The 10,132-nt window shown below is 47.4% G+C and overlaps 1 protein-coding gene across 1 annotated transcript; it reads left to right on the top strand.

The window, feature by feature from the left end:
* The first annotated feature begins 811 nt into the window (after positions 1 to 811).
* On the top strand, positions 812 to 5,948 carry LOC104616636 (heat shock 70 kDa protein 12B-like). The gene is made up of 4 exons (XM_010281706.1): positions 812 to 1,093; positions 3,267 to 3,491; positions 3,850 to 4,021; positions 4,903 to 5,948. The coding sequence occupies exons 1-4, from the start codon at positions 812 to 814 to the stop codon at positions 5,946 to 5,948; spliced, it is 1,725 nt and encodes a 574-aa protein (XP_010280008.1).
* Positions 5,949 to 10,132: the final 4,184 nt, after the last annotated feature.

Below are 10,132 nucleotides of genomic sequence, written 5' to 3'. Positions count from 1 at the left end.
CTTTAAGCTCAACAATCCAGTATAAAATCTGCATTTAAGTCAGCCTTTCCCTGCAAAACTGATGAGCTCAGAGACCGAGTCCCCGAAGCCCAAGATCTGTTACACTATTTAAACTGTTCTTCCCCATTTCTTTTCCTCTTACATCCATTTAAGATCTGTCTCAGCCCTTGGGGCTGAACTTGAGCTGAGTTTGAGGAAATTAGCCAACCCTATAACACATAGGAACACTAGGAAGTAGAAAACAGAGCTTTTACTGAAATATTTCAGAGTCAGGAAACATTTGCAGTCCTTCGTTGCAACCCCCCAAGGGACTTTGTAGAAATATCCATCCCTGCTAAGGTTAAACTCGGTAAGTTTAGCCAAAGACACCCCCAGTGCAACCTACCTGCTGCCTTCTGCAGTGACCTCTCTAGGATCAGCGCCCCGACAGAGTCCTTCATAGAACCCCGTCCTGCCGTAGGACGAAAACTCAGGTGTACCCATGCTTCTACAGCAGCAGAAAATATTTGCTGAAATGAGTGGCGGCACAGGGGACTGTGCTGCCAGGAGCGCAGGAGGCTGCTGCAAGTATCAGGCACTTGCTTCCACAAAGGGACTTTTCTGCTATAAATAACAGGAACAAGCCCCTCCTTTTTACAGGAAAAGGCACGCTTTCTTTGCACTGAGTCTGGTATCATACCCCTCTCCGGCCAATAAAGTCGGGGGGGTGGCTTCACCCTGCAGTATCAGCCAGAGTAGTTTCAGTTTCCTCCCAGTCCCGTTTACTCCTCTGTAGCTCCCCGAGCTGTGCACCTCTGTGCGGCCATCGGCCATGGCCAGCAAGTCGGTCTTCGTGGTCGCTATAGATTTTGGCACGTCCTACAGTGGATACTGTTTTTCCCTTGCTTCAGGTACAGACCAAATCCGCCAGGTGTACTGGGGAACAGAGCATGGGCTCAAGACCCCGAAGACGCCCACGTGCGTCCTATTCAACCAGAAGCAGGAGTTCAGGAAGTTTGGCTACGATGCTGTGATGAAGTACAAGAGCTTGCCCTCCAGTGAAGCTGACAACTGGTATTTCTTCCAGAACTTCAAGATGAAGCTGTACAACACGGTAGGTGGCACAGTTACTGCTAATGGGAGTCAGAGCTATTCATTTGTTTGAGGGGTGGGGAGTAGAGGAACTGGTGAAGAGGGCTGAGTAATCTGGCTGGTGAGGATGAATAAATGGAAATCAAATGGCATTTTGATGAACTCAAGAAGAAATTTCTTTTCTTGATTAGTCAAAGGCTTCATGGGACATTCCTTTATGATGCTGTTCGTTGTATACAGACAATAAAACCTGACTGCACACCTCGGTGAAGCCAAATATTTGTTCTTAACAAAAAGCTGCCCTGATCCAGAGAAACTACCCTCCCTTTGGGGCTTCCTGCCTCAGTCCTCCGGAGGGAACAAGTGAGGCTTCCTGTAATTCAAAGGAGGTGGGCAGCTTTGGGATCACCAAAAGGGCTTCTTCCATGCTATACACCTCCCTCTAGCTTGCCTCTCTCTGCCCTGAAATGGTATGCTGAAACCAATTTAAGGGTGGGTAGTTGCCCTTCAAGCGTGTGGTGGCTATAATTTCTCTCTGAAGGCTCTGTGCTAGTTCAGAATTTTTCACAGCTTTTTCTGGGTTTGCTCATTCAGCCAAACATTAGGCTACCTTAGGGCCTCCTTGTCTCTGCTCCGAGGTCCCACAGGGCCTCCCAAAGATGGAATAGCCCAGAGTACAGAGCCAGCCCCAGATAAAGTCTCGTGTCTGCTCTTTGGCACCCCCCAGTGCTAAGCAATGAGCGCTGAACTGGATGTGGTGGGTCGCAGTCCTCTGTGAAGACTTCCCTCCCCAGGAAAGCTTGGAATGATGCGGTCTGCCACAGTGTCACCTGTGGGGAGTGGTGGGTTCTCACTCACTTTCAGAGGGGGTTGGAGAGAGGTTTTAGTTCAGCTCCATTTCCCTGCACCCAAGAAGAAAATGTTTAAGGGAAATTTCCTTACAGGATCACAGAACAGTTGACATTGGAGGGGACTTTTGGAGGTCATCTGCTCCAATCTCCCTGCTCAAGCAAGGTCACCTAGACCTGGTTGCCCAGGACCATTGTCCAGCCAGCTTTTGAATATCTCCAAGGGTGGCGATTCTACAGCCTCTCTGTGGAAGGGGTCAGAGACAAGAAAGGGGAACACCAGTTCCCAGATACATCAGTAACTATTTCTTAATCTCCATAGAAAGTGTCCATGGAGGACATATATATCCTTGTATCAACCTCTCCTAACTGAGCCAGCAACAGTGACAGGAAACGAGGTTGTGAGTAAAAATGAACACAGTTTCCCTTTCTCTTAAGTGGTTGCACCTTCAGAACAGGATTCACCTCACCTTTCCTGGTTGTGTGTTATTTACGCTGGGCAGCACCTGGACTGGCCTGTTTTTCTCCATTGGCTGTAAAGAATCCCAAGCTCATGGAGCTGATTATCCGCTTGATAATCCTTGTGATTTAGGGACATCTTTGGTGGCTGCTGAAGCAAAACAGAGAGAAGCACTGTGCAGCGAAGGCTGGCTCCTGAAAACCTTATTTTATACAGGCAACAATTCCCACTATTTCTAGACAGAGCAGGCAATCAGGGACTGATGGAGGGAGGTTTGGTCTCCTGGAAGAGACTAAAAAAGTGTCCGAGCAGCCACTTACCTCAAGCTTCAGATACAACCAGGGGGACACATAAGTCAAGAGGACACATTACAGAGGAACTGTATCAGACCAGAGGGTAATTTGTCTACATATTTGTCCAGAATATATTTTGTTAATGTCGTACACAGAAGTATAGGTACAATGAGAAAGGTGTGAAGTCTTTATACATAAACCTGGGAAATGTATGGTGGTGTATGGTGTATGGTATATGGTCTATGGTCTATGGTGTATGGTGGTGTCACATAGAAAATACAATTCTCCCCACTGGCTGTTCAGGAAGATCTACAGAGTCTTTACAAAATTTGGCCCAGGAGAAACAGCTGACTTACCAACCACACACAGTGGTATTTTGCCTATTGAATCACAGATGTTGTGAGTAAGAGGTTTCGTAGCTGACCTGTGTCTATTAGACTGCCGTTTGCCACAATACTGAAGCCACTGCTGGGAATTTACTCAGGTTTGGAGGCAGGACCTCCTTCTGTGCCATATATTGTGCAGTGTTAAGTATAAAGGTGACAGGTCTCTTGCTGAGACTGCCACATGTGACCATGAGACCTGTTTTTGTAGAAAGTCACTTCTGGCATGGAGCTGGAAGCCAGCAATGGGAAGATGCTTCCCGCCCTGACGGTCTTTTCGGAATGCCTGCGCTACCTGAAGGATCACGCCCTGAACACCATCCAAGAGGCCTCTTTCCAAACTGTCTGCGACCAAGAGGAGATCACCTGGGTCATTACTGTCCCAGCCATATGGAGTGCTGCTGCCAGGCAGTTCATGCGGCTGGCAGCAAAAGAGGTAAATGCAGGGGTTATCCCACTTCCTCAAATTGTCTTTGGAGATTTCTTCACACATCAAAGCAGAGGAACTCCTCAACATTTAAACAACCTGTATCTCAAATTTCAGTCTACCAGGGAGAGAAATCTCCCATGCTGGGGGCTGTGGGGGAGAGGATGTCCCAAACCAGCAGTAACAACTGCTTTGCCCTTTCCCCCCACTGCCATGTAGAAATGAGCCCCATGGAGATCAGCACTGCAAGAGCCACCACCCCAGCGTGGTGTCCTGGGGTAAGAACAGCCTCTCTAGCGGGTGGCGTTTCTGCAGCAGTGGTCTCGCCACCTTTCCTTGAACTGGCACTTCTCTTTCATGATTTTAGGCAGGACTCATCTCTGACATGATTTCTGAGAAGCTGATTATTGCCCTGGAGCCAGAGGCTGCATCGCTGTGGTGCAAACAGCTTCCACAGGAAGGATTTATAGCAGACAGCAGTGACAAGAAGAAGTTTGAAGACTCCCCGGGGATCCAGTATGTTGTTGTTGACTGTGGAGGTAAAACTTTCCCTATTTAACAGGTGCCATCTTTGCTGGGCGCGGAGCATGGCTGTTTCGCGGTGTCTGACACAGTGGGCTCCCAAAGGACTGCAGTGCAGTCCCAGAGCTTGGACTCCACTGCTGTGCTTGTCATGGGGTTTTTATTGTTATTTCTCACTTAACGAGATCCATGGGCAGGTAGAAAAATGGGAAGAAAAGACAGCATCAGTCTGCACCATGTCCCAGCATCAGCCACTGACGTGCACCCACATCCTTTTGTATAGCCTGAGCTCACAGCCTCCTCTGCAGGAGCACGTGTAGTGCCCAGTGAACTGACCAAAGAGATTAGCTAGCAGGCCTTGTAGAATAAATCATTACGAACATTTGATGGAGAACTTCTTAGCAATTTCTCTAGTTTCCTATGCAAGTTTTTTCAGTGTGTCATGAATTTCCTGCCAACAGCGGTCTGGTTATTGTGAACCAATACTGAAAAGGCATCAAGAGGACCACAAGTTTCTGAGAGTCTCACCACCCCTGCTCGTTTTAACTCAGGGCTTGTATATCAAAAGGCAGGAGTTAACTATCTGTATGAGGAGGCCAGTGTCCTTTTGTGATCAGAAAGGAGATCAGCTTGTGCAGGGAGCAAGTCAGAGCATCCAGCTCTCATCAGCAATTACTGTAGGAGCCTTGAGAGACCAGGCTTGTAAACAGAAGTGTGTAAATTTAGGAAATCTAAAGGTGTGCAGGCAATAGTGGAGGAGTGAGGACGAGAAAAGAAAGCAGCAGAAAAGCGCACTTGTGAACCAGGAGTTCAGAAGGTAAGGTTATATTCCGTGGAAAGTCAGGACCTCATGTACTTTAAAGACGACAGCTAACTTCATTTGTGTTTGTGTGTGTAGGGGGCACAATAGACATCACGGTACATGAGATCCAAGAAAATCATTACCTGAAGGAGTTACACAAGGCAGCTGGAGGTGGATGGGGAGGCAACAGAGTGGATGAAAAATTCACTGAATTCCTTGAGGAAATATTCAATGATGGTGTATGGGATGAATATGTGAAAAGCCACCCTACCGAATTACAACATATGATGTACAACTTCAGTCTACAGAAATGCTCTGCCAGCAGGGAAGCGGTCTACATACACTGCTACTACAACTTGACCAGAGTGGCAGAGCGCAAGAAGGACATTTCCCACTTCTTCAAAAAAGCAGAAGGAGCTATGTGGTGTGATGGGATGATCATGATTACATATGAGAAAATGAAGAGCTTTTTTGACTACAGTATCAAAAATATCATTCGTACTTTGAGGGAAATTCTTGACAAGCCTGAGACGGCCAAGGTCCAGTACATTTTGCTTGTGGGAGGCTTTGCATCTAGCATCATCTTGAGAGATGCGATCAGTCAGGCCTTTAGCAAGAAGTATCATATCTTTTGTCCAATGGAGGCCCAAGTGGCCATTGCAAAAGGGGCTGTTTTATTTGGAGTCAGTCCACACATTGTTGCCTCAAGAGTCAGCGCTCGGACATATGGCATAGCAGTTAGTCGTAAATTTGATGCTGCTATCCATGACATCCATAAACTAAAGGTCTCAAAAGCTGACGGCTATATTTATTGCACAGATCTCTTCAATAAATTGGTGGGAATTGAGGAGTCAGTGAATATAAATGAAGTTGCCCACTATAATTTCCATCCAACAGAACCAGATCAAACAAGTGCATGCTTTTCTTTCTATTGTACAGAAAAGCAGGATGCTCAATACGTAGATGAGGAAGGGATAGAACAACTTGGTTCCTGTACAGTGCCAATGCCAGACACAAAGCTGGGGAAGAAACGCCAGCTGAAGCTGGATATTAAATTTGGGCTCACTGAATTTAAAGCCACATGTACTGACATTATTTCCAAACAAAGTCGGACAGTTATAATAGATTTTTTAGCTGTGTAAATGCTTCGTACATCGAGCAGCAGGGAAAAAAAACTCAAGGGAGAGTATGGCTTTAGTGGGAGGTAATAACTACTACAATAGAGAAGGCAAATGGACAATAAAGTCCATCATCCATCCTTCTGCTTGCACAGGTAAACAGTGTGCTAGTCTGATTCTCTGGTTCCTTCCATTCCTCACCAACCACCATCTCAGTCCAACACCTCTCTTTCTGTTGTATCTGACAGCAGGTTTATCTGCTGCTTTATCTCTTGCCCTTCTAGCTTAGCCCCGTTGCATGTCTGAACACAACAGTGCATACCACCAATATAATAATCTGTACTCTACCTGTGTTTGATACAAAGCTTCTGGATGGGTGTCTACCTTCCACATATACCAGCCCATAACTATTTCTTTTAGACTGATGTCTTTTTTCATCTACATCCCGTGTTCCTCTGATATCAGGTCTTTTTATCTGGAGTCCAGGTTTAACTCTGCCAAGGTGACATTCAATGCATTTGAGTTTTCTTCGGAACATCACCTATATAGATTGTATGTAATTAAAGTGCTCTTGTCCCAGTCAAGATACTCTGTGAAGTGGTAACTCAATGTAATCTGGGAGCGTGTATCCAAAACCTGTGGGACTGTTGTTTCCATTAAACCATTGGGTGGTTTGATCTCATTAACTGGGCAGATATGAATGCCAGATTGTAACATTGCAGATACAAATAGTGCTTATGCCACCGCCTGAGCCCCTCTGTGTAGGTAGAATCATAGAATCTTTGGGTTGGAAGGGACCTTTAAAGGTCATCTATCCAACCTCCCTGCAATAAGCAGGGACATCTTCAACTAGATCAGGTTGCTCAGAGCCTCGTCCAACCTGACCTTGAATGTTTCCAGGGATGGGGCATCTACCACCTCTCTGGGCAACCTGTGCCAATGTTTCACCACCCTCACTGTGAAAAATTTCTTCCCTCTATGTAGTCTAAATCTGCCCTATTTTGGTTTAAAACCATTAGCCCTTGTCCTACTGCAACAGACCCTGCTAAAAAGTCTGCCCCCATCTTTCTTATAAGCCCCCTTTGAGTACTGGAAGGCTGCAATAAGGTGTCTCCAGAGGCTTCTCTTCTCCAGACTGAACAACTTCAACTGTCTCAGCCTGTCCTTATAGGAGAGGTGTTCCATCCCTCTGGTCATTTTTGTGGCCTCCTCTGGACTTGCTCCAACAGGTCCATGTCCTTCCTGTGCTGAGGGCTCCAGAGCTGAACACAGGACTCCAGGTGGGGTCTCACCAGAGCAGAGTAGAGGGGCAGAATCACCTCCCTCGACCTGCTGGCCACGCTGCTTTTGAGATGCAGCCCAGGATATGGTTGGCCTTCTGGTCTGTGAGTTGCCGGCTCATGTCAAGCTTTTCCCTTGATTCGAGCATAAATCCTAGGTGGGGGCTTTCAGGGCAGCAAGGGGCTGGGAGAGCACAAAACCATCACAGCTGACCCAAACTGACCAAGGGGATGTTCCATACCCTGGAACTTCCTGCTCAGCAATGAAACTGGGGGGAATTTCTCCAAAGTAGCTATTGCTTGTAAACTGGCTGAGTATCAGTCTGGTGGTGGGATGTGGTGACTACCTTTGCATCACTTGTTGGGGTTGTTTTGTAGGTTTTTTTGTTTCCCCTTCGCTAAGAGTGTAGAGTTTCCCTGCTCAACACCAGTCTGTCCCAGGGCAGATACTTGGTTAGCTGGGTACACTGCATGAAAACTCCGTGCTGGCATCTTTGTTAGTTGTAATACTGTGTCAGAATCACCGCTAGCCATGTACTTAATGCAGTCAATCACTAAAGCAGCATTCAGAGCATTAATCTGTACATATGCTATGCCCTATGATGTATAAAAAACGAACTATCTTGAACACATCACCTTTTTTTTCACATTTAAAATCTTATGCACGCAATAAAAGTATTCACAACAGAAACCTGTGTGCCTTTCTATTGTGTCAAAGGGTACTTTTCTGTAAACCATGTGAGAGCCATTCTGGGTGGCTAGGTCTGAAGAAGTAGCTGAGTACTCCTGCCTTTTTTTTACCCTTTGGACTTCGTACTTTCAGCCACTCAAAGTGCCACATATCTCCTGCCCAGCCCACTACTGCTCTCTGAACGAGAGGGAGAAGTGCAGTCTGGTGGCAGCTGGGAAAGCTGCTTGTGTCTGCCCCAGGTCTTTCCCACCCCTGTGCTATGTGGCCTTTGTCAGTCAGACATTGACACCAGCAGTCGCGATCGCACCTCCTAATTTTTCTTGTTTTGATGAGCTAGTAATGTTGATAACCTCGGGGACTGAGCACAGAGCAGATGCGGGTGCTTGTCATCTCTGTAAAAGCAGCACTGAGTGTCAGCATCTCAATCTGAGCATCTGAGAAACCTGGCAATACCTGCTATGGGGGGCTCTAACCTCGGTCTGACCATATGGAGGGTGTTGGGAAAATAAGAATTAGAGCTGCTGAGCCCATTTCCAGCCATCATCTACAACAGGTACGTCTGCTGAGCTGGGGGTTAACCCCTGTTGCATAATAAATAGGGTGGTTCATTTATATTAAATATGAAACTTAAATAACAGGTCACAAACTTTCAAGGAGAAGAAAACATGGGCGGCTTTGCGGTGCCTGTGACCAGGGCATCAACAAGCTCTGCAGGCAGTCATTGCTGCCAGATTCTAAAGGGCTGGGCAGGTAGAAAATGCTGCCTGTTTCGGTCACCGGAGCTCGCCGGCTGCCTTCTGCCTAAAGCACGCGGTTTCTCAGAAACCGAAAGGAAACAAACCCACTTCGCAGAACTGCCGCCATTTCCCTGCACCGCGGCAGGAGGCCACGTCCTCGGCTTCCCTGGCTGGGGACAGAGCCAGGAAAAGCTTGGCCGCCGCGCACAGCCCGAAATACCGCGGCTGTGCTCCCTGCTCAGGATTTCCCAATGCCCTCGGCCCCTCAGCCTGACCCTGCCTGCTGAGGAGCATCCCGTCTGTGGCCGGGGCTGTCTCTGCAGCGCTGCCCAGCATCCCCCTTAGAAAACGCTTCTCCCCATTCAGCAGAAATTACACTTAAGAGCGTTCATTTTCTTTGGGATATTAAACAAAACAAACCATGGGAGAGGAAAAAGAAATAAACCAAGCACGCATCCTCTTCCCACAGGGTGGGGAGGGTGAGCGTTGGCAAAAATGTGATGACTTTATGATTAAACCACAATTTTTTCACAGCAATACCACTTTGAGGCCAAAAAAAATAGACTTCTGGAGGTTTTTTTTTCCCCCTCAATTTCTAGAAACCCCTGAGGTGTAGTACAGATGTGTATAATCTTATTAGAGATGTCAAAACTGTATGAGGAATTACTGTGTTCATCTTACAAGGACTTGGCAAATTGTGCAGGGGGGAAATGGGAGATAGTTTTCCAAAACAGTAAAAGTAACACCAGAAGGTGAAGGGAAAGGACAGAAAAGTGTGTCACAGAGAGCACCGTGACATGCTTGAGGCATCATTGTTTTTGTCTGTGTGGCAGAAGGTCAGGCTTGGCACCAGACAAAATTGACCCATTGCACCCCAAAACTGGACAAACTAGATGGTACTTCTGTGGAAACATGTTTAGGAAAGGGCAGTGAATACTGGAAAAGGAGAGATGGGGCCACGGCAGGAGGAGACACAAGAGACATGGCAGGGCAGGGGCAGGAGGGGCAGCAGAGCAGGAGAGGGACACCAAAGGAAAAGAGCTGCCTGAGGAGGGACAAAGACACGAGGACACCCAAAGGGACAGTGACCGGTGGAGGAGCCCACGCCAGAGCAGTTGAGTAGGACAGAGGGAGCAGTGAGAGCAAAGGGACCCCCGTGCATGACCCCCAGCTCCAGCACCACCCAGGGTCTCACCAAAGGGCCTGGATGTAACCTGCAGCACAGGCATGGGGGACCAGGGTGGGGGGAAGAGAGATGCCTAAATGTTGGTTGGTTTGTTACTTGGCAACAAATTAATGTGATTGAAATTTCCCAACTCAAAACAGGTGTTTTTTGGCCCATGACAGGATGTCTGACAATATATCGAGGGAATGAGTGCCTTCATAAAGCAATGTCCCAGATGAGACTGGGAAGAGCAGAGGAGATGTCCTCTAGTGAAGCTGAGGTTTGCTTGTGAGCTGCTGCTAGCAAAAAACAAAGGGGAGGGAAGGGAAAGGCGA

The sequence above is a fragment of the Phaethon lepturus genome, unplaced genomic scaffold, assembly GCF_000687285.1.
Source record: "Phaethon lepturus isolate BGI_N335 unplaced genomic scaffold, ASM68728v1 scaffold43892, whole genome shotgun sequence".
NCBI classification, from domain to species: domain Eukaryota; kingdom Metazoa; phylum Chordata; class Aves; order Phaethontiformes; family Phaethontidae; genus Phaethon; species Phaethon lepturus.
The sequence above is the reverse complement of the archived record's forward strand: the minus strand, read 5'-3'. Positions and strand labels throughout refer to the sequence as shown.